At 43.1% G+C, this 23,382-nt stretch overlaps 1 protein-coding gene across 18 annotated transcripts in view; it reads left to right on the forward strand.

Annotated features, from left to right (window-relative positions):
• Positions 1-4,471: 4,471 nt before the first annotated feature.
• Positions 4,472-23,382, forward strand: part of LOC129851079 (calcium/calmodulin-dependent protein kinase type II subunit gamma-like) — a 132,082-nt gene continuing 113,171 nt past the window's right edge. For 10 of the 18 annotated variants that reach the window (XM_055917282.1, XM_055917337.1, XM_055917319.1 and 7 more), the window contains exons 1-2: positions 4,473-4,692; positions 5,970-6,064. In XM_055917282.1, coding sequence (XP_055773257.1) covers positions 4,628-4,692; positions 5,970-6,064 — 160 coding nt within the window. In that variant the 5' untranslated portion in view covers positions 4,473-4,627. Of the gene's footprint in view, positions 4,693-5,969; positions 6,065-23,382 lie in introns of all 18 variants that reach the window. The other 8 variants (XM_055917313.1, XM_055917365.1, XM_055917403.1 and 5 more) reach the window with 2 other exon arrangements.

Genomic DNA, 23,382 nt, shown 5'->3' on the forward strand with positions numbered 1-23,382 from the left:
GGAGAGGAATAGGTGGGTATATGCAAATCAAATACTGTACACAATTCTATAGTAAGTACTACACATGATCAAGGTATAATACAGTTTGGAGTATTGTATTCTACAGCATACTATAAAATTCTATAGTAAGCACTGCACAATCGAGGAATACTACAGTGTACAGTATAGTATAGTATTCTACAGTACACATATTTAATATCTTAATTCGATCACTCTTTTGTTGCTGAGAATTTTCTTGCACGGCAGGAAATGCAAACTTCAAATCAAATCAAATTGTATTTGTCACATGCGCCGAATACAACAGGTGTAGACCTTACAGTGAAATGCTTACTTACAGCAGCGGAAAAGAGGTGTCTAGGTAGCCCTTTGATTAGCTGTTCAGGAGTCTTATGGCCTGGTGGTAGAAGCTGTTAAGAAGCATTTTGGACCTAGACTTGGCGCTCAGGTACCACTTGCCTTGTGGTAGCAGAGAGAACAGTCTATGACTAGGGTGGCTGGAGCCTTTGACAATTTTTAGGGCCTTCCTCTGACACCGTCTGGTATAGAGGTCCTGGATGGCAGGAAGCTTGGCCCCAGTGATGTACAGGGCCGTACGCACTACCCTCTGTAGTGCCATACCAGGTAGTGATGCAACCAGTCAGGATGCTCTCGATGGTGCAGCTGTAGAACCTTTTGAGGATCTGAGGACCCATGCCAAATCTTTTCAGTCTCCTGAGGTTTTTTCGTGCCCTCTTCGTGTGTTTGGACTATGATAGTTTGTTGGTTGTGTGGACACCAAGGAACTTGAAGTTCTCAACCTGCTCCACTGCAGCCCTGTCGATGAGAATGTTGGCATGCTCGGTCCTCCGGTAGTCCACAATCATCTCCTTTGTCTTGATCAAGTTGAGGGAGAGGTTGTTGTCATGGCACCACACAGCCAGGTCTCTGACCTCCTCCCGATAGGCTGTCTCATCATTGTTCGTGATCAGGCCTAGCACTGTTGTGTCGTCGTCAAACTTGTTGATGGTGTTGGAGTCGTGCTTGGACATGCAGTCATGAGTGAACAGGGAGTACAGGAGGGGACTGAGCATGCACCCCTAAGGGGCCCCCTGTGTTGAGGATCAGCGTAGCGGATGTGTTGTTAGCTTCCCTTACCACCAGGGGGCGGCCCCGTGTATTTGTAGTGTATTTGAGTTTTTAAATGGTTTCTAAAGGTTTCTAAAGTTTGTAATTTCCACTTTGAAACGTCAGACTTGATTTGCCCTAAAGAAAAATGTTTCAACCCCTACAAAAATGTCCATGAATTACAATCCAAATAATTATTTCCTGTTGCTGCAGGATTATTTTCCTGCTGTAGCAAACTGGCTCAAATTAAGATCCTACTTCTGTTTCCTGCTTCAAAATAGGTTATTATATTAATTATAAAGCAGCTGAACTAAAAAAATGACTTCTCTGGTTGAAAGCGGCCCATGTGGCATCAATATTAGTCAGAAACATTTATTCCAGTTCGAAATCTTTAAAAAAAGATAATTTTTGTCATAAAGTCAGTATTTTCCAAAACAGAGTTTTGTGAGATTTGTGTAACTGAAGTCGTCACAATTTACATGAGGGTTGGGTTTGTATTACAATCATACCCACTTGCCCACTAACACGGGATGCTAATCATGCACAGAGAAACAGGACCATTCTATGGATAATTATTTTTTTTAATCCCCCAAATCATGGTCTTTTTTTGGCCTGGCGCTTATGGAATTACTCATTTGGCCCCTAAGCCTTCATGGAGTTGCCACTTGCTGATGTGTTTAATAATGATCACTCAAGTTATCCACTGCCACTTGTCAATATTCCAAAATTCAAAAGCCATTCGTGAGCATCTTGTGTCCCGCCGCGACCTGTTTTTGTAACATGATTTGCTATGAAACACTGCCAGTCAGACGCACTCTGTGGTAATAGATAGTGAGAATGTTGTAAGAACAAAATGGCACCAAAGCACACACGTTGCCCCTCGCCAGTCACTTGATAAGCTGATTTAGCTAATGTGGTCTTCCAGCTCAAGGTGCCTGCTAGCTTCTACTATCTAGCTTCATTGACAAACACAGAGATGGAACTTAGCTAGCTAGCTAGTGATTTAGGGCACCGATAAACAGTGTGTAGCTTGTGCTTTGCAGTACACTGACTAGTTTTTCATTAAAAAAATTACTTGAGAAATACTGCACCAAACACCTTAGCTAGATGTAAAATTGCGAGACTAAGACCTTCTGGGCAAAAACAACAAAAACAAACTGTAATTCTGACTATTTTGAGGAAGTGGTAGGGGCTATATTGTTGCTACAGTGACTCAACAGGCAAAAACAACAATAACTGCCAGGGTACGATATAGTGAACATAACATACCCACATCGAACCACACCCCCAAGAGTCAAGTCTAGTTTTTTTTCTTATTGAGCAGCAGAAAAGTCCAGGCAAAATCAGTGAGTTCAGCTGTCCTTTAAATCTAGGAGACAACCACCATTGCAGCACTACACCACCAATGGAATACATCATAATCGCACGTAATATTGACAATTGGTACATTCAGGAGAGGTCAAACGGCACTGGCTTGGAAATGGATACTGTTTCCATAGGACAATGCATTCTTTCACCAATCACCCTGATACATACAGCTTTTATTTGGCAAAGAGGAAAGTGGCAACTACCTCTCCTCCTCCTCTTCCCCCTCTTCTCTTTCCTCTCTCCTCTTTCCTCTCTCCTCTTTCCTTTCTCTTCCCAGGATCTGACATCCCACTGTTACCACCCACCACTCCATCCTGCATACTGCATGCTGAAGTCTTGTCCGACATGAACATCATAGAAAATGCTGCAATTAATTTTGAGGCACCTCTGCACAGCTCTAATTAGGCTTTCATATCAGTCAGCCTACCTGTAATTTCAGCAGAAGCCCGGAGCACAGCCCCTGTGTTCACTGCAAACACTCTATAATCACTGGCACTCTCCCTCCGTAACGTTGCCTGACTGTGATGGGCTTGCCCAGTTCAGAGACAAAGTTCCGGGTCTGTGAGAGAAATACACTCAAGAACAGGCTTACGTTGACACATACTGTATCTCTCTTTCTGAATAAAAAAAACGAACACACCAACAGTCATTGTTTAAAACACACACTGACAAATACAGATATGTAATTTATCTGAACAGATATACATGAACAGAAGCACATTCTGTTTTTTACTCTCTCTATACAAACACACATGTGTGGACACAGACAGACAGACAAGGAGCGGGAGCAGTGGCAATACACTTAAACATACTGTGAACAAGTCATATTAATACTCCTCATAAAGAATTCATGAAAGCTCAGATAAACCTTTGCAGTGGCGCATGCAATTACATAAAGATGATGCTTCAACAACTTACAGTTAAATACTACTCAAAGACTAAGAAGAGACTTAACAGTAATTAGTTCAATTTTCTCAACCTATAACCCCAGAGGGACGAGACACACATTTCTCCACAGCAGCAGCTCTCTGGATTTATGAGCCCGTTATGATGGAGACATTAGTACAGATAATGAAGTAGGCAGCTCTTCCAGACTCCTGGAGAGATGGGAGTCACATCCTTCTGATGAATGTTGAAGCTGGGGGAGGCAGGGGGTTAAGAGGCAGCAGGGGGAGGTCGGGGGACAGCTGGACATGGGAAGCCTAGGGCATGATGATAGTGAAGACCATTATGTTACAAAATGGGTTCATGTCAGGCGATAGTAGAGGAGCTCCATCCAGTACAGGAGGGGCCGTCAAAGGAATATGTTGAAAGGTCATCAGTAGGAAGGAACACGTACCAAGCAGGACAGGAGGTAATCTGTGCATGGGTGTGCAGGTGACATGCAAAAGCAGCGTTGCGTTCTGAAAGGGAAGGCTGAGCCTCAGAGTGGACCGTGAATCAGAAGTGCTGAGAGACAGGTATGGATTGGCTCTGAGGGTTTGTTGCCATATGTGTTTGATCGTGATCAAATCCTATCAAATTCTATGCAGGGCAAGTCAGTGTTACACCTCATAGATCCCTTTCAACCCATATGGATATCAACCAAAATCAGTCAAGGCCTACTGGTAGACCTAGTCACTTCACACTATCATTTTTCATGAAGATTATCTTTACAGTAGGTTTATCTTTACCGTATCTTTACAGTTCAACTGTCTACACTGAGAAATTCAGAGGTGGAAATCTGCAATATTCACACTTAGATATAATTTAATGTGGTCACTTTCATTTAGGCTTGCCTATCTCTGTGCCAATGCAGCATCAGATCACGTATGCTTTCTTCTCGACTTCCCTCGTAAGCAGGATAACGCCGCCCATATAATCTGTTCTGGGGTCAGTGTTACTTTAAACAAAGATTGATAATAGGCTACCTACAGCGTTTAGGTAGAAGAGGCTGATCCTAGATCAGTGGCGCTCGATACCAGAGAGGAAATATCGCGTTACTATCCTTTTTTTCTCTACCTCAACCACCACCACTAGGGCTAAAACCACTACTATTTCTCCCCTCCGTCTCTGTCGCTCCAGTATCTCCCTTTCCCTTTGAGTTTACGAGATCTCCTCCCGAAACCTGAGCGAGGCAGTCACGGAAAAGAGAGGCGATACCCTCCTGCACAACATGGCTACAATTGTAACGTCGACCAGATTTACAGACGAATATCAGCTGTACGAAGAGCTCGGAAAGTAAGCGACATGAACATATATCAATCATCCTATTGTTCTTATACATTTTCCTGTACTGCTTTGTAGACTATTGCTGTGCGTGTCTAGTCCACTGTTGACAAGACAAGGATAGGTTGTCAAAAACAGGAAAGGCATCCCCCCCGCAACGAAGAGATGATCGCTTCTGTCCTCGTTCAGGGAGCTTTATAGTCCAGCAACATTTTATTACAATAAGGTTACATATCGAGCTAGTGTCGGAGAGCTTGAGCCTGCATGCGTGTACTGAGTTTACCATGCCTCGGTGTGCCATAGATATGGGACACCTAAACGACATCCGCTGTAGGTATAGTGTTTATTTATCTCAAGGCAACACCTTTCCCGCTATATATTTTTGAAATAATTAGTTTTACTTTTTGGGTTATTTTTCCGTATTATTTTCTAGAGAGCCACATAGGGATGAACGCTACACTGGCTACTTGTGTAACGATCTAAAATGTATCCAATGTGTTTAATTCTGTGCGTTGTAACATTGTAGCACATGAGTACTACACACTTAAACCACCAAGTAGAAAGATACTTTGTAACCCGTCTGTTTTATCTTTTGCAGTTAGCAGTAGCTAGTTATTGTGTACGTCCAACTCCACCTATAACCATACATTTTCAGTTTCAAGTATGCATGATGAAATCATAATAGACGGTAGACCTATGGTAGGCTTAATACAACACTCAGTTAGCATAGCCTACAGTAGACTTACATGTTTTGGTTTATTCTCTGGATAGTATTGTGGTGCTCAAGTTACTTCTGCACACTAGTTCCTGTGTAGGCTTAAAATGACAATTTCCTCTGAGCTGATTTCCCTCACAAGCAGCGAATGAGGAACCCAGAAGCACTGCAAGCAATTTCATCTACAGTTTTCTGGGATTCGAATCTAAAATATAAAGTTATTACATTATACATCATTTAGTTATCACATGCCAAGCGACTGGTTATTATGCACTGCTTTGTATTAACTTTTTGCACCTGTTTACCACAGTGATGGGCTATATAGCACTACCGTCGATTAGTTGTAGCTTGTTCATATTGCAACGTTTCTCATTTGACAGATGTTTGGGGAGGAGTGGGCTCAATTCTTGTAACACTATTTTTCACCTTTTTCCATTTTCTTTATTACCCAGAGATGGATTTGAACTAGACACAATACTGACTTTGGTGGGCTGTATTGTGTGTGCACTGCACTAGTGAGAGTTGTCACACGATCTCATGTTGCTGTTTTGTTTATGAATTTGTCTCATTACAGGGGTGCCTTCTCCGTTGTCCGGCGATGCGTTAAAAAGTCCAATGGCCAGGAATTTGCTGCTAAAATTATCAACACAAAAAAACTATCAGCAAGAGGTAAGACAGAGGGAAACGTTACACCACTTACTATGCCGTGTGCTTTGATGCCTGTGACATTGTTTCGACCAATCAAAATTCAATAGGAGATCGACACCGGAGAAGGTCGTCTTTTCATTGTTGGTTTATTCAATTACCCATGTGCACATGAAAGTGCTTGACCCATGTAATATCTAGTTCAAACAGCATAATACAAATACATTGTATGTTAGTGTTACATACCCGTTTCATCAACTTGTCAAAAGGTGTGCGCCAAATTGCATGGTGTAGGTAAGTGCGACATATTTGAGGAACTATGACTTCACAGAGCTCCTTGTTCAATGGGATAAACAGTAGCATTCATCTCATGATGTTCCAGTCCAGCAGGACATATTGTTACCTACCCCAGGGCCATAGCTCAGCCACTGTCTGTGTGTGTTGCATTTGTTTACTCTCTATTCCCTCAGCAACCGAGTGTGTTTGTGAATACAGATTTGCCGAAGGCCCTTTTAGAAGGATCTGGAGCGCCTTCGTGTTGTTTTGTTATAGCTGTGGTCACAATACCTCTATTTGCTGCTAGGGCTACACCAGTGTTTTGCATTTTCTCCTCTCACGCTATCTTCCCCCCTCACCTTGTGAGATCCCCTGATCAGAGACGCGGAGTCCAGACTGAAAAGCACGTCCTCTTGGCCGGAGGAGACTGTCACGCTTCAGTGTGGATATCATCTGCTCTAATTAAGCCTTGGCCAGGAGGGCTGCACGGGGATACGTGAGACATGGCCAATCTGCCACTGCTGCGGCGCCAGAGACAAAAAGGCTCCGGATCTATTTTGGGAAAGTGGACGCGGCTGATACCTGTTTGTTCAGGTATCGAGTTGGCCCGTCTCCTGTTTGCGCTTGACATCGTGATGGATATGGATATTAATGAGATTTCTTTAGGCCTCAGCACTTTCTCTCTCTGTCACTGTGTGGGCATACATTTCCATGACTGATGTCAAACGGCTACGCCATGCTTGTCACGCCGTAATTACACTGCAATTCAATGTTTGCGTCACCAATTTTTGGAAGGCATTGTTGTCGCAGCCGCTGCTTGCGTCAGTCCCGGCTGCCAATTACTCCAAGAAAAAATCTTCCGGAAGCACAATCTTAGCTGTGCTGACCGGGTATTGACCTGTTAATTCAAGCAGTCTTTTACTGCTAGTTGTAAAAAAGTACCTCTTTCCCGTGACAACACTGTTGCAGACATGGCCTCCCTGCCCGCCTTGAGAAGGCTTTAGCGATGGCCATGGAGGGGCAGTGGAGGTTGTTTGATTATTATGAGAATTACAAAGGCCAGACCTCGGTGTGAGATTGTTCCGTCCTCTGGGGATGCCAGCTGAATTACAACTTCCCCCCTCTGCCATGGTCTCAACGGAGGGGCCAGTAAACAAAGAATGTCTTTAAAAAAGCCTTAAAAAACAACAGGTAATTAGATCTGCTGTGTTTTAGCGGCGTCTGGCAGAGATCCCGTCAAGTAACCTGGCAACCGGGTTCTTGAAACTGTTCATGATGTTGGCTGGCACAGAAGGAGAGGAATGCTCCAGTCCTATTGAGCTGAGTAGAGGAGAGCCAAGCTGAGCCAGAGCCCCTTACCCCCCTCCTCATTTCCGTACTGCTCCTCATGCCCACTGCCTTTAATATGACCCGAAGGCCCTGGGCATGCCAATGTGTTTTACACAAACCGAAGCTGCAATCATCTGCCATCATGAGGCTGTATTTATGTATAAAGTTAAAGGAACTTTGGCAACTACTAAGTATTTTGTAAACCTCCCGACCTGGGCTGGATGTGTCAATGTGGTGTTCACACATGCATCATTTATGAGCAGAATTGCTGTTTTACCTCAATCAGCCACAAAATTCCTAGCTTGAAAGCAACTGTTTTTCTGGAAGCTGTGCTGCACCATTTTCCCCCACGTTGGCCAGCCCCTTAGCAATTCGTGTTATAGCCAATAAGCTTCAGCCCCTCGCCGTTTGAGTGAAAGCTAGCAAGATGTACACACAGCAGAGAGAGAGAGAGCGAGTATAGCGAGTATAGCCTGGCACGATGTGATGCGCCCCTCCTAGGGACGGCATGGGAGATTAACCATACCATCCCCCGGCACATAGACTATTCCAGCATAGATACTGGAGACTGAGACACGGGGGGTCTGGAGACACTGTGGCACTGTCCAAAGTTACACACAGACTGGGCCAACCAGGCAGGATATAACCCCACCCACTTTGCCAAAGCACAGCCCCCACACCACCAAAGGGATATCAACAGACCACTAACTTTCTACTCTGAGACACGGCTGAGTATAGCCCACGAAGGTCTCCCCCACCGCACGAGCCCGAGGGGGAGCAAGACCGGACAAGAAGATCACGTCAGTGACTCAACCCACTCAGGCCGTGGTATAGTGAATAAAGCCTGGCACGACGTGATGCACCCCTCCTAGGGACGGCATGGGAGAGCGCGAGCAAGCCAATCTCTTCAACAGGAGGAGATCTGGGGAAGACAAACAAGCCCAGTCCAAACAAGCTATTGGCAGACAGTGCTCGGCGTGTGTGTTCATTCTGTATTCCCTGTGTGATGTGTGTTTAGAGAAAGTTTTTTCTTTTTTTTTGGGGGGGGGGGGTGCGAGTCGGGAGCTTTGCAGCATTTGTGCAGATGAGCTGAGTGCATGATGTGGGTGGGATTAAATCCCAGTCTGTGTGGCTGCATGTGTGTCGTAGAGGTCAAGCCAGTTGACTGTCGGTCGGTGACTATGCCTGTGGACGGTGCGTGTGCATCAGGGCTAGCTGAGTTGCCCATGCCAGCAGGCCTGGTTGTATATTGGATGTGTTCTGTTATATTATGGCTCTTGACAGTCAGTATCAATCAATCAAATTTATTTATATAGCCCTTCTTACATCAGTCGATGTCACAAAGTGCTGTACAGAAACCCAGCCTAAAACCCCAAACAGCAAGCAATGCAGGTGTAGAAGCAGTAACATCTCCCCCCCCCCCCCCCCCCATATTACTCACCAGGTCACTCTGGACAACTTCTTCGGGGGGGCTCTGTCCAGTACTGCAGGGGTTAACCTTTTCTTGCTCCACCATGTGTGTGTGTGTCTTTGTGTGTTTGCCTGCCTGTGGGCATGTGTGCGTGCATGTGTCATTATGCCTCTCTGCATGGATGGTCTTTTTCAAATGTACCCTGTCACTCACAGAGTTTGCTGCAGGGTTAGGGTTTGCTGCTGGGGACGTGAGGGGCTGGCTGGGTAATAAGGGGGAAGGAGAGGATGCTATATGCCTGCCTGGCTGGATGGGATGGAATGTAAGCTGAGTCTGATCCTGAGCCCTACAGCCTGAGTGAGCAGCCTGAGAGGAGAGGAAAGGCAGCGAGGCCCTGGATGGTGTCGAGAGGCTGATGGAACTGTGCTGCTGAATAATTGACACTAGCACAAGGCTCTGCTGGATAGACATGGAGAAATGGAGAGAGCCTTTCTCTACCTCTTTCCATCTCTCTCTCTCTCCATCTCTCTTCTTCTCCCTCTTTCCCTAATCCCCATCATCTCTGTCTCTCTCCCTCCTCCCAATCTCTCTCTCTCCCTCCATCTCCTTGGAAGGCTTCCTCTGTGCTGCTCGTTAGAGTCCTGGTAAACGTAGCAGTACTGCCATGGTGAATCTTTAATGGAACGAATTGTGCATTTTTTATGACACCAAGCCAAGTGTGTGTATGTGTCTGTGTGTTTGAGAGAGAGCGAGGGGGTGTGTGTGTGTGTTTGTCAGAATGTGTGTGGGTGCACGTGTTTTATAGCCTACTATATCTTTGTGTGATGACAGATAATGCTATTCAAATAATGAAGTTGTCCTCCAAAATTGGAAGGGGAAAAAAATACTGATTGTTTATATAAAGATAGCTTGGAAGCTATTTTGCACAGCCAGTACTTTCCTGATTCACAGTGACCTCACAAATCAAAGGGTTTGTGTTCTGTACTGGGGACAAGGGACAACTACTAGTAGTGCTGATCGATTAGTGCTTTTTGAGGAACGTTTCGGTTCGGTTGACATTTTTTTGTAAACATTAAATGCATTATTAAATATGACGTTGAAATGATTTCAGAGCTTTTTTATTTAAATTCCAAAGCCAAATATTGAGAACATTCAATTAGGTCGTTCTACCTCAAATACACATTTCGACTCCCTCCCATCATCTCAGATTGTTCAGAAATCATTTATGAAGTTAGTAACAGTTAAGACTAGCATTCCTGAAACATTATTTTGTTGAAATATAATTTGATCTCTGAGAAATTAAGCTAATTGATTGCACCCAAATCGGCCATTTTAATAGATAAGATTCAGATAATATTCAATGAATATAGTACCCAACATCCGATTTGGACCAAACTTCTTCCTACCAATGAGTAAGGAGGACTGGCTGTATAGCAGGAACAGTCAAAACCTGTTTTTTTCTCACACTACTTTGTGGTAAATAATAATAATAACTTTTAAAGTTTCTTCAAGTGCAGTTGCAAAAACCTTCAAGCGCTATAATGAAACTGTCTCTCATGAGGACCGCCACAGGAAAGGAAGACCCGGAGTTCCCTCTGCTGCAGAGGAGAAGTTCATTAGAGTTACCAGCCTCAGATTGCAGCCCAAATAAATGCTTCACAGAGTTCAACTAACAGGCACATCTCAACATCAACTGTTTAGAGGAGACCGCGTGAATCAGGCCTTCCTGTTCGAATTGCTGCGAAGAAATCACTACTGAAGGACACCAATAATAAGAAGAGACTTTCTTGGGCCAAGAAACACGAGTAATGGACATTAGACCGGTGGAAATCTGTCCTTTGGTCTGATGAGTCCAAATCTGAGATTTTTGGTTCTTACCGCCGTGTCTTTGTGAGACACAGAGTAGGTGAACAGATGATCTCCACATTTGTTGTTCCCACCGCGAAGCATGGAGGAGGAGGTGTGATGGTGTGGGTATGCTTTGCTGGTGACACTGTCAGTGATTTCAAGGCACATTTAACCAGTATGCCTACCACAGCATTCTGCAGGAATACGTGATCCCATCTGGTTTGCGCTTAGTGGGACTATTTGTTTTCCAACAGGATAATGACCTAACACACCTCCAGGCTGTGTAAGGGCTATTTGACCATGAAGGAGAGTGATGGAGTGCTGCATCAGATGACCTGGCCTCCACAATCACCCGACCTCAACCCAATTGAGATGGATTGGGATGAGTTGGACCGCAGAGTGAAGGAAAAGCAGCCAACAAGTGCTCAAAATATGTGGGAACTCCTTCAAGACTGTTGGAAAAGCTTTCCGGGTGAACCTGGTTGAGAGAATGCCAAGAGTTTGCAAAGCTGTCATCAAGATAAAGGTTGGCTACTTTGAAGATATATAAAATATATTTTGATTTGTTTAACACTGTTTTGGTTACTACATGATTCCATATGTGTTATTTCATAGTTTTGGTGTCTTCACTATTATTCTACAAAGTAGAAAATAGTAAAAAATAAAGAAAAACCCTGGAATGAGTAGGTGTGTCCAAACTTTTGACTGGTACTGTAAGTATTCATCATTCTGGAGATGTTTGTACAACTTGATTGGAATCCACATGTGTTCAATTCAATTATTGGACATGATTTGGAAAGACACACACCTGTCTATATAAGATCCCACATTTGACAGTGCATGTCAGAGCAAGAACCACGCCATGAGTTCGAAGGAAATGTCTATAGAGCTCCGAGACAGGATTGTGTCAAGGCACAGATCTGGGCAAGGGTACCAAACATTTCTACAGCATTGAAGGTCCCCAAGAACTCTTCCTAGAGCTGACCACCCGGCCAAACGGAGTAATCGGGGGAGAAGGGCCTTGGTCAGGGAGGTGACCAAGAACCCAATGGTCACTCTGACAGAGCTCCAGAGTTCCTCTGTGGAGATGGGAGAACCTTTTTGTGACTATTATTTAATTTCTTAAAAGTCATCATCTCTTCTCTGCTCAGGCAATAGCAGCCAGACAACCATCTAACGTTATCTCTGTTCTCCCCAACGAGTCATAAAATTTTATTAGGCTAGTTAACCAGATAGTAACTGCACATGCTGCAGAGCTGTCTGACTAAATCACTATTTTAGTAGTTCTTAAGGCATACTTTCAAGACTGCTACAACTATCAATTGTGTAGATCTACCTCATGAACTGTCTGTATGCCTCTTGTCTCTGTGTTGTGTACATTCCTCTCTCATGTGGTCTGTGTGCGGAGCCGGGAAGAACAAGCGCAATGGATTCCGGTCATTGTAGTTAATTACCATGTTTTCTGCGCTGAACTAGGTTGAATATTTAATTATTGAAAACTACAATTCCCTACAGCATCCCACAGTTTGTTCTTGGTTTGATGTCTCTCGTGCGCTTGATAGAGAAACAGCACATTGAGCTCACAAAAAATATAATCATAAATGGAATTCAAGTAATTGAACCAACGTCTGTCAATTAGTTGTTTAGTAATGATAATAAAAAAACGGATATTTCAGCACTAGGGACATTAAATTACAGTTATATTACATTATACTGTATTGCATTAGACTGGGTCTGATTGATTATTTCTGTTAGAATTGTCTTTTTTGTTGTTGTTGTATTTGAGTCAAACTGTAGTCTGATTTGTGTATCCTAAACCTCAGGTTTGTATTGTGCTTCTTTCCGTTTGTCATACCTCTGCTGCTGCTGCTGCTGCTGCATATGGAATCCATCTCAGCACAGTAACGTCTGGCACGGAGTAAGAATCAAGTTGGTCTTTTCTCTCCCTTTAAAAAGTGAAATTGGGTCTCTCTCTCCACACTTCCACTTGGCTGAAACCTCCAGAAATGAAGGAACAGAGATTTGTGTGTGTGTGTGTGTGTGTGTGTGTGTGTGTGTGTGTGTGTGTGTGTGTGTGTGTGTGTGTATTTGCAATCCGAGGAGTGTCGAGTAATGACTACTCATAGATAGGGGACGTACTACCACTGTTCAGTTCAATTCACCCTGGATGTGTTGTATGATGTCACCCTGGATGTGTTGTATGATGTCACCCTGGATGTGTTGTATGATGTCACCCTGGATGTGTTGTATGATGTCACCCTGGATGTGTTGTATGATGTCACCCTGGATGTGTTGTATGATGTCACCCTGGATGTGTTGTATGATGTCACCCTGGATGTGTTGTATGATGTCACCCTGGATGTGTTGTATGATGTCACCCTGGATTAAGGCAGAATTAATAAGCACCACACACTGCAGAACTTTGTGTCCTTATCCCCGGCAGCAGTATGAAGAATGGCTGGATTTGTGTTTGCTACTTTTTGCTTCCTCTAAGACTAAGAACTCTGGCTTTGTTGTTGCCTTTGGCTTTGTTGGTCTTTTCTGGGGGGGGGGGGCGCATGTTGGAATCAAAGACAAATTGTCTTATCAGACAAAAATTGGATTCTATTGGAGCACAACCACCTCACAGAGACATATGGAGAACAAAGACAGGGAGGAAATAATGGAAGTTATCAATCTGTCAACAGGTACTGTACACAGCTCTCTGTCTTATTCTGCCCACCCACTCCATTGCATTTACTTTGAAGCAAAATGTGTGTGTGTGTGTGTGTGCACGTTTGCATGCGTGCATGCATGCGTTTGTGTGTGTGTGTGTGTGTGTGTGTATGTGTGGCAGTTTAAAGTACTGCAGTATTGTAACGTGGTTGTTAGTGACTTGAGTGTGACTCTGCCAGCTCTGTGTCAGACTACCCTGAGGAATCAAGTCCCTTCCTGAAAAGCATGCTGAATCGTTGCTCTGGGTGTGGAGGTGTGTGTGTGCGCACGTACGTGTGCACGCTCGGATCAGGGTGACAGTAATGCTCTAACCAAGCTGTCTTTATCTCTATCGCTCCCTCTCTCTCTTTCCCTCTCCCTCCCCCTGCCTCTCTCTGTGGATGGTAGTGGTTTCTATGTCAAGTGTGTGTAGTGCAGTAGTAGGTACCTGTGTTCTATAGTGAGCCCGCCAGACCAGGCAATGGCTGTGGATCTCCGAGCCTCTGAGGCATGTAACAGGATAATCCCAGCCTGATCACAGAGACATGCTGTGACACCCTCAATCAACCTGTCGTCTGGCAATGAGCAGCCCGATACAACTGCTACTGTCTCCTAGACCTAGTCTGGCCTTTATTTGATCTATCACACCAGACACTATACAGAAATCCCTAAATATATACAATCAGGTCCATAATTATTGGCCCCCTTGATAACGATGAGCAAAAGATAAATAAAACAAATACTGAGCTATATTGTATGCAATTTTTTTTTTGGGGGGGGGGTTATTTTATACTACTACAATTGCTCAGAGAAAGAGATTTTGTTTAACAAGTCATTTAAAAAAAATCGAAAAACGATAGGGGTCAAAATGATTGGCACCCCTGTTTTCAATACTCTAGCATTGCGTGTATAACAACACTGAGCCTTTTTCTAAAATGTTTTATGAGATTGGCGAACATGTTGGGAGGGTGGCCAAAGTGCTCTATTTTCTTGTCATCTGACCATAGCACTGCCTGGAGTTTGATAAACGGCCTTGGCACTTGGATTGGAACTGGTGCTACGGTCAAATGACATGAAAATAGAGCTCTTTGGCCACACACACCAGTGGCGGGTTTGTGGTGGAAAAACAGAAGCATATGCTGAAAAGTACCTCATACCTACGGTAAAATATGGTGGTGGGTGGATCTTTGATGTTATGGGGCTATTTTGCTTCCAGAACATTTTTGCCAAAAACCTGGTGGCCTCTGCCAGGAGGCTGACACTAGGCCGCAAGTGGATCTTCCAGCAAGACAATAACCCCAATCATTCATCAAAATCCACAAAGAAATTGTTAATTGACCACAAAAGCAACATTTTACAATGGCCATCTCAGTCTCTGGACTTGAACCCCATTGAAAACGTGTGGTTTGAATTGAAGAGGGAATCCATAAGCACAGACGAAGGATATCAAGGATCTGGAAAGATTCTGTATGGGTGAATGGTCTAAGATCCCTCCCAATGTGTTGTCCAATCTCATAAAACATTGTAGAAAAAGGCTCAGTGTTGTTATCCTCCTAATGGGAGGGTGCTGGAGTATTGAAAACAGAGGTGGCAATCATTTTGACCCCTTTTTTAGATTTTTTTTATTACTCGTTAAACAATTGTATTAGTATAAAATAATTAAAATATTTGAGCATACAGTATAGCTCCTGAGTGGCGCAGCGGTCTAAGGCACTGCATCTCAGTGCTTGAGGCGTCACTACAGACACCCTGGTTCGATTCCAGGCTGTATCACAACTGGCCGTGATTGGGAGTCACATAGGGCGGTGCACAATTGACCCAGTGTTGTTTGGCTGGTGTAGGCTGTCATTGTAAATAAGAATTTGTTCTTAACTGATTTGCCAAGTTAAATAAAGGTCAAACAAAAAATATATAATTTCTACAGTCTTTTTTGCTGATCTTTATCAAAAGGTGCTAATCATTTTTGGCCTGGCTGTACATGATAAACTATGACTTACTACACTACACTACACTATCTACAGTCCACACTTAGTTACCCTTGATAGTAAGTACTGTAGTATAGGCCGTGGAGAATTTTGGTGTGATTTATTTTCATTCTGGGCCCTACTTACCAAATGGTTAAATAATATGGTTTAAGTGGCTGCTGTGCTGTTTGGATGGCTCAGTTCATATGGCCATCTAACAGTGCAGAAAATTGCGTGTTTCTTGGCCTGTAGTCTGCTGTGACCTGGGCTAACCTACTTCTACTCTAAATTAGCAAGTTGTAAAATGAAAGGTCAAATACACAGCATTTAAACAGTCAGCAATAATCTAATGAATTCAATAATTATTTCATTAAAATAGCTAAACTTGCTTTTTTTTTGCAATAATCACTGATCTGGCGTTCAATCTGTCTATGAAAATGCCCTTTTTGTTACAAATGTAACTAGAACCATGCATAAGGCACATTCTCCAATAATGACTAAGTTCTTGTAGCATTAGGTTATAGAAAATGAACACAGGTCTCATCAACAATCTCTCAAGCCCACGTGCTAGTGATTAGCCAGTTAATCTTTACATTTCAACTTTAGCCATCTTGGATCTATTTGCTAGCTAACAAGGTTGAACAGTGGAATTGTTATGAACTGTCTCCAACTGTTTGAAAAGCATGTTAGCCTGGCCACTTTGTTCAGATGTTGAAATCAAGTGGCTTACCTTATTTCTGAAACCGCTTGCCAGAGAGGAAGATGCGATCTCTCAACTTTGTTGGTATGAGAGGCGGGGGGAGGGGCATGGTGTGTGTGTAAACCATTGAGTAAGAGGCGACGCGCTAATGTCTGTCCAAAAATAAGGCCAATGAGTTTCTATGGGCTTATTTTGGACCTAAGCTTGTCGCCTGCCTTCCCCCTTTGGGGCGACTCCCATTGTTAGGGTGGAGTACGTGCGTCTTGTCATTATATACAGATCTCTGGTGTAAATGGGTAGGTGCACACAGCACAGAGGAGGGAAGGAGACGAGACGAAAAATACAACATGAGAACAAGCAGAATATCGCGCAAAAACATACATTGAAATGAATTTGATATATCGCCCAGCTCTACTCTCACTGGACAGGATTACACTGGCTAGCATTGCGTGCTGCTGCTGGACAATCTGCTGGTTTATTGTAGTTTTTTCTCTCGGTTTGTCTGTGCCACCGACAAGAGCCACTAAATAGTTGAGTGAAGGACGCTCTCGTTCAGCACAATTGTTTCTCTGTGCGAGCTCATTGAGAGTTTGGGTTCGACAAAATAATACGAAGAGATAAGGCAAATGAGAAAGGGCCCTATCATATAATGTGGCGGTGCAAGGTCTCAACTCCAGTTTACATTGCTTCTCTAAATGTTTGTTTATATTCTCCTTTATAGGTCTGTTTATATCCTTGTGTGACTGTATAACACACACCCTTCACTGGAGCTCCTCTGAGTAAATGTTGATGCACCTTTAGTTGTAATTCTCTACGGGTACGCCGCGGCTCCTGTCTCTCTCACTGACAGCTGCAGTATTTCTTAAGAGGATGTCTGAGCGGCCAGCCTGCCCCTCATGTGTGCTCAAGGTAAATGTAGGCACTTTAATGTCTTGGCGAGTGACCCTAGGTACCACACATGCACAAGCACACAGAGCCTTGCCCGTGGCCCAGTGTTGGAATGGCCCTGTCCTTCCCCAAGGCTACCTCCTGTCTCTTTGCTCTGTTTATGGCAGCCGGAGAATCAACTGTGTGGTCACATACACTCAGTTAAAGTATAACATCCACAGCAAGGTCCCCTCGTCAGTGACGGACGGTTAGCCAACGCAGCTTAGTTCACCTCAGACAAAAGTCAAACATAAAACCAAACCCTTCATTTAAAAGAGGTTGATTAGATGGCGGTGAATGAGAAGTTGTTGGCTGTCAGGAACGGGTTGACCACAGGTTTGCTCTTAGCTCTGTCTGTGTGTTAGCGCTGGTGATGCTAGCCTCTCTGCTTACTGAGCATACCTACTGGGGTTTGTCCTCACATTGGCTTCTAATGTTGCTATGTGTGCAAGTGTAGTTGGAGACGATCTATTGTCAAGACTGAAAAGGCTCCTCCAGCGAGCTGTCAATCACCATCCAGCCTGACATCATACGACACATCAAACAAAGGCAGAGTAGGGTCACTCAGGGATAATGAATGGTGACGAGGTTGATCGTGACCATTATCTCAATGAGAATTAATCATGGTCTATTGGCACAAACCTGTATTGTACATATGTGTCTTGACACTACACCATAACCACGTTTGGCATGTTACCCCTAGAGGGGTTGCTACAGTACACTGTTACTGGGAACAAAATATAGGTTATTGTCAAACTATGCTGCATCTCTGTTGTGTGATAAGTCACAACCCTCTATTTCATCTGTGGGAAGAGGGTTTAATTTAGTAACCACCACGCTGGCCCTAGTCCACCTCTCCCAGTTCACCCTTGACCTCAAACTGGACTCTCCTAACTGGCTGGACGAGGCTGTGGAATACCATTCTTCTAACCCGTCACAGCAGCCTATTTACTCTGTGCTGTGTAGGATGTTTGTTTGTGTACTTACCTATCTGTGCTAGTGGCCTCATTCCGCCCCACTAATTGTGCACACCCTGTTGTGTCTCACTTGGTTGCCCGTGACGTAAGCGGTGCTGCGTACATCAAACCAGCTAGTGAGCGTAGCATAGCTGTTTCTGAAGGGAGGCTGAAAGGGAGAGGAGGTGAGGAGCGCATGCTTGACAGTGTAATCCTCCATACTAGCTTCAGCTGTCTCTCTCTCCGGTAGCAATGTTTGCCAACCATGCACACACTCACACATACAATACACACGTACGCCAACAGAGGCGCCAACACATGTACATATCTATAGTCATAATATTCAGTACATATCATATACAGGTAACTGCCAAAATAAAGGAAACACCAACATGAAGTGTCTTAATAGGGCGTTGGGCCACCACGAGCCAGAACAGCTTCAATACGCCTTGGCGTAGATTCTGCAAGTGTCTGGAACTCTGGAGTAACTATTGGAGGGATGCGAGAAATTCCGTAATTCGTTTTTCTTGTTGATGGGAGTGGAAAACGTGGCCTCAGGTGCTGCTTCAGATTCTTCCATAAGTGTTCCATTGGGTTGAGATCTGGTGACTGAGATGGCCATGGCATCGTTTTCATGCTCATCAAAGCATTCAGTGACCACTCGTGCACTGTGGATGCCCAAGCAGAAAAAAACATATTTAAATGTACATTTGAACATTTTAAAATACATTTAATGTATTTAATGTCAATTTTATTTGTATTTGATTAGTATAGTATATTAAATACATTAAAAATGATCTTAATATGTACACTTTTTTTGTACTTAATTATGATCTTAGTATATTAGATAAGGTCTATATTGGTTTTGCTCTTTAAGTACATTTTAAGTATATTTCTCATAAATAAGAAATATACCAACATTTTATTTGAATTACAATTCCTGTATTTTCTTTACAAAAAAATATTTATAGAGTGATTCAAGTATACCTTCACAAACATGCTTCTACTCATTAACCACATTAGCTATTGTAATTAGCCATGTAAAGGTCACCTTGATTGACCAAGGCATCATCTCAGCCAATGTTAACATGCTATTTACAAAGCAGTTGTGGCTAGAACAGTAATTTACAAGTAACACTTTTCAGAATTGTGCACTATTGGGATTTCACACTTCAGTTGTTTACGGTAATAAATTAACATTTCAATAAAATGTGTAATGTGTAATATGTAATCAAAAGTACAACATTATTCAGTTAAAAAATTTACATCAAAACATTTGAATAAGCTAAATATGAGGAACAATATCATATTATAAATCATAACTTCAACTGCAGAAAAGGATGCCGGGGAATATGCAAATTTTTTGCACATTCATTTTTGAAAGTATACTTTAAATATATTTTGTGGACATTTATAGTTAAATATACTTTTTTGAAAATATACTTAAGTATATTTTCTTGATATGAAAAAGTATACTCTCAGGAAGCATGTTCCTCAGCTGTGCAATAAACAATCGTTATCACTGTGAACTTCCTCTGCACTCTTCTGAAAAGGAATTCAGAAAGTACTAAACAAATTACTAGCACTAACACTACAATGCCTTGGAAACAAATTGATACCCTTTGGATTTATTCACATGTTTTTACAAAGTGGGATTAAAATGGATTTAATTATAATTTTTTGGTCAACAATCTACACAAAATACTCTAATGTCAAAGTGGAAGATAATTATTATTTCTTTTTTTTAAAGATTGATAGAAATCAAATAACTCAAATATAGTTGTTGCATAAGTATTCATCTCCCTGAGTCCATACATGCTATATACACCGTTGGCTGCGATTACAGTGGTGAATCTTCTTGGGTAAGACTCTAAGAACTTTACACACCTGGATTGTGCATGATTAGTACTTCATTCTTTTCACAATTCTTCAAGATCTTTCAAGATGTTGGTGCTCATGACTACACAGCAATTTTCAAATCTTGCCATAGATTTTCAATCAGATTGAAGTCAAAACTGCCACTCAGGAACATTTACTGTCTTCTTGGTAAGAAACTCCAGTGTTAGCAGTTGATGTTACTCTTCAATAACACAGACCCCAAGGTAAATCAGGGGGATAAAAATAGGTTTATTCAAAGAGAACAAATCATAGATGTTATGCTGAGAGGTAGAGGTTCATCTTCCCCTGTCCTCAGTGATTCTCTCCACAGAACAAAGAGACAGGATGTAGTTTTTTTACCCCCAACCCTAGCCTGTAGGTGACCAATTAGAATTCCTGGCAATAGAATTGGGCCAATGGCCAGATAACAAGTATCCCATTTCAGGCTCAACGTATAGACAATTTGGACCAATGAGAACTTGCCATGTAGCTATGAGTCCCGGAGTAAATTTGTCTCTGACCCATGAATCATTAATTCCCTATTACAGAAAAAACACTATTTCCATTGATCGTTAATTCCGTCATGACCTCTACAGTCGTGGCCAAAAGTTTTGAGAATGACACAAATATTCATTTTAAAAAGTCTGCTGCCTCAGTTTGTATGATGGCAATTTGCATATACTCCAGAATGTTATGAAGAGTGATCAGATGAACTGCAATTAATTGCAAAGTCCCTCTTTGCCATGCAAATGAACTGAATCTCACAAAATTATTTCCACTACATTTCAGCCCTGCCACAAAAGGACCAGCTGACGTCATGTCAGTGATTATCTCGTTAACACAGGTGTGAGTGTTGACGAGGACAAGGCTGGAGATCACTCTGTCACGCTGATTGAGTTCGAATAACAGACTGGAAGCTTCAAAAGGAGGGTGGTGCTTGGATTCATTGTTCTTCCTCTATCAGCCATGGTTACCTGCAAGGAAACACGTGCCGTCATCATTGCTTTGCACAAAAAGTGCTTCACAGGCAAGGATATTGCTGCCAGTAAGATTGCACTGAAATCAACCATTTATTGGATCATCAAGAACTTCAAGGAGAGCGGTTCAATTGTTGTGAAGAAGGCTTCAGAGCGCCCAAGAAAGTCCAGCAAGCGCCAGGACCGTCTCCTAAAGTTGATTCAGCTGCGGGATTGGGGCACCACCAGTACAGAGCTTGCTCAGGAATGGCAGCAGGCAGGTGTGAGTGCATCTGCACGCACAGTGAGGTGAAGACTTTTGGAGGGGGGCCTGGTGTCAAGAAGGGCAGCAAAGAAGCCACTTCTCTACAGGAAAAACATCAGGGACAGACTGATATTCTGCAAAAGGTACAGGGATTGGACTGCTGAGGACTGGGGTAAAGTCATTTTCTCTGAAGAATCCCCTTTCCGATTGTTTGGGGCATCCGGAAAAAAGCTTGTCCGGAGAAGACAAGGTGAGCGCTACCATCAGTCCTGTGTCATCCCAATAGTAAAGCATCCTGAGACCATCCAGGAACAGTTTGGTGATGAACAATGCCTTTTGCAGCATGATGGAGCACCTTGCCATAAGGCAAAAGTGATAACTAAGTGGCTCGGGGAACAAAACATCAATATTTTGGGTCCATGGCCAGGAAACTCCCCAGACCTTAATCCCATTGAGAACTTGTGGTCAATCCTAAAGATGCGGGTGGACAAACACAAACCCACAAATTCTGACAAACTCCAAGCATTGATTATGCAAGAATGGGCTGCCATCAGTCAGGATGTGGCCCAGAAGTTAATTGACAGCATGCCAGTGCGGATTGCGGAGGTCTTGAAAAAGAATGGTCAACACTGCAAATATTGACTCTTTACATCAACTTCATGTAATTGTCAATAAAAGCCTTTGACACCTATGAAATGCTTGTAATTATACATCAGTATTCCATATTAACATCTGACAAAAATATGTAAAGACACTGAAGCAGCAAACTTTGTGGGTAGTAATATTTGTGTTATTCATAAAGTGAACGTCTGCTTTTCTCAAATCTAACGTGTCTGGTAGTGACATGGGTCGACCTGTGGTGACCTCAAATGGACTCAACCCTGTGGTTTTGTTATGTTTTGCCCGTATACTAAATAATACCGTAGGCAATGCATCCTGCCATGCCATCCCTTCTTGATGCATCTTTGAAAGTCTCTCTCTCACCACGCGATTTGTGCATTCATTTTCAAAATTGCAACTTGTCCAGGTAACTGGAGAGCATTCAGTAGAGCCATCACCTCTGGCCCATTCTTCACAGGAGCTCCCAGTGATGTCATGAATCCTCTGTTTTTCCATCTTTTTCCAAAATCATGGGTAACGCCGAAAGCATACCTCGAGTCTGTGTAGATATTAGCTGTTTTTCCTTCAGCCTGTTTCCTTCAGCCACCAATTCCGCAACCTGGGCTGATGTTCCTGCAGGTAACTTGTCTGTCACTATCACATTGTCCATTGTGGTAACTGCCCAGCCTGCCTTCCTCACACCCTCCTCCACAATGCTTGAACCGTCTGTGTATAAGATAAACTCAGGGTTTTCCAACGGATGACTCTTAGTAAACCCATCAGAGAGCTGATCCAAAACCAACTCGCAACAGTCGTGTTCAAGTCATGCGGTATCTGGAGGAAGCATCGGAGTAGCGGGATTAGATGGTGTGCCACGTTGGGGGATGATGTTAGGAGCCTCCAACACAGTTGAACATTTGTTCCAACGAGCAGCTGTGACCTGTGCAGCTCGATTCATTGTCAAAAGAGTATGAACAGCATGTCGGCAGAACGTGTCTTTTTAATTATACACATGTCCCATGGATCTTTAATCACTACTTTAGTAGCGGCAATAGCTTCCTTGCTAATGGGATATTGTTTTGTTCAAGGTGGGGCAACAACTGTCAAGCACACTGGTTCCATATCCTAAGTTCCACACTCATTTTTCTTTGTAGTGCAAATAGGATGGTTCTGAACTGTAGAGCCCTGCAGTTGTCTAATTTGCCACGTCACCTTTCCTTCAGAGATGTTCAGTGTAGAGTCAAGTTGCATGATAACATCAAGGCCTAAATTAGGTTGTTCAAATGAGCCTATCCACACCCCTGCATCAATCTTCATTGGACCAATAGAGATTGATAATGGTTTGGTCTGTTTCATGTCTGTCACGCCCTGGCCTTAGTATTCTTTGTTTTCTTTATTATTTTAGTTAGGTCAGGGTGTGACATGGGGAATGTTTGTGTTTTGTTGGTTTTGGGTGTTTTTTATGGTAAAGGGGTTGTTGTATAGTATATGGGTTTGTGTGGAGTACATGTGTCTAGTGTTGTCTATGTATGTTTAGT

The sequence above is a fragment of the Salvelinus fontinalis genome, chromosome 1 (assembly GCF_029448725.1).
Source record: "Salvelinus fontinalis isolate EN_2023a chromosome 1, ASM2944872v1, whole genome shotgun sequence".
In the NCBI taxonomy this organism is placed as follows: domain Eukaryota; kingdom Metazoa; phylum Chordata; class Actinopteri; order Salmoniformes; family Salmonidae; genus Salvelinus; species Salvelinus fontinalis.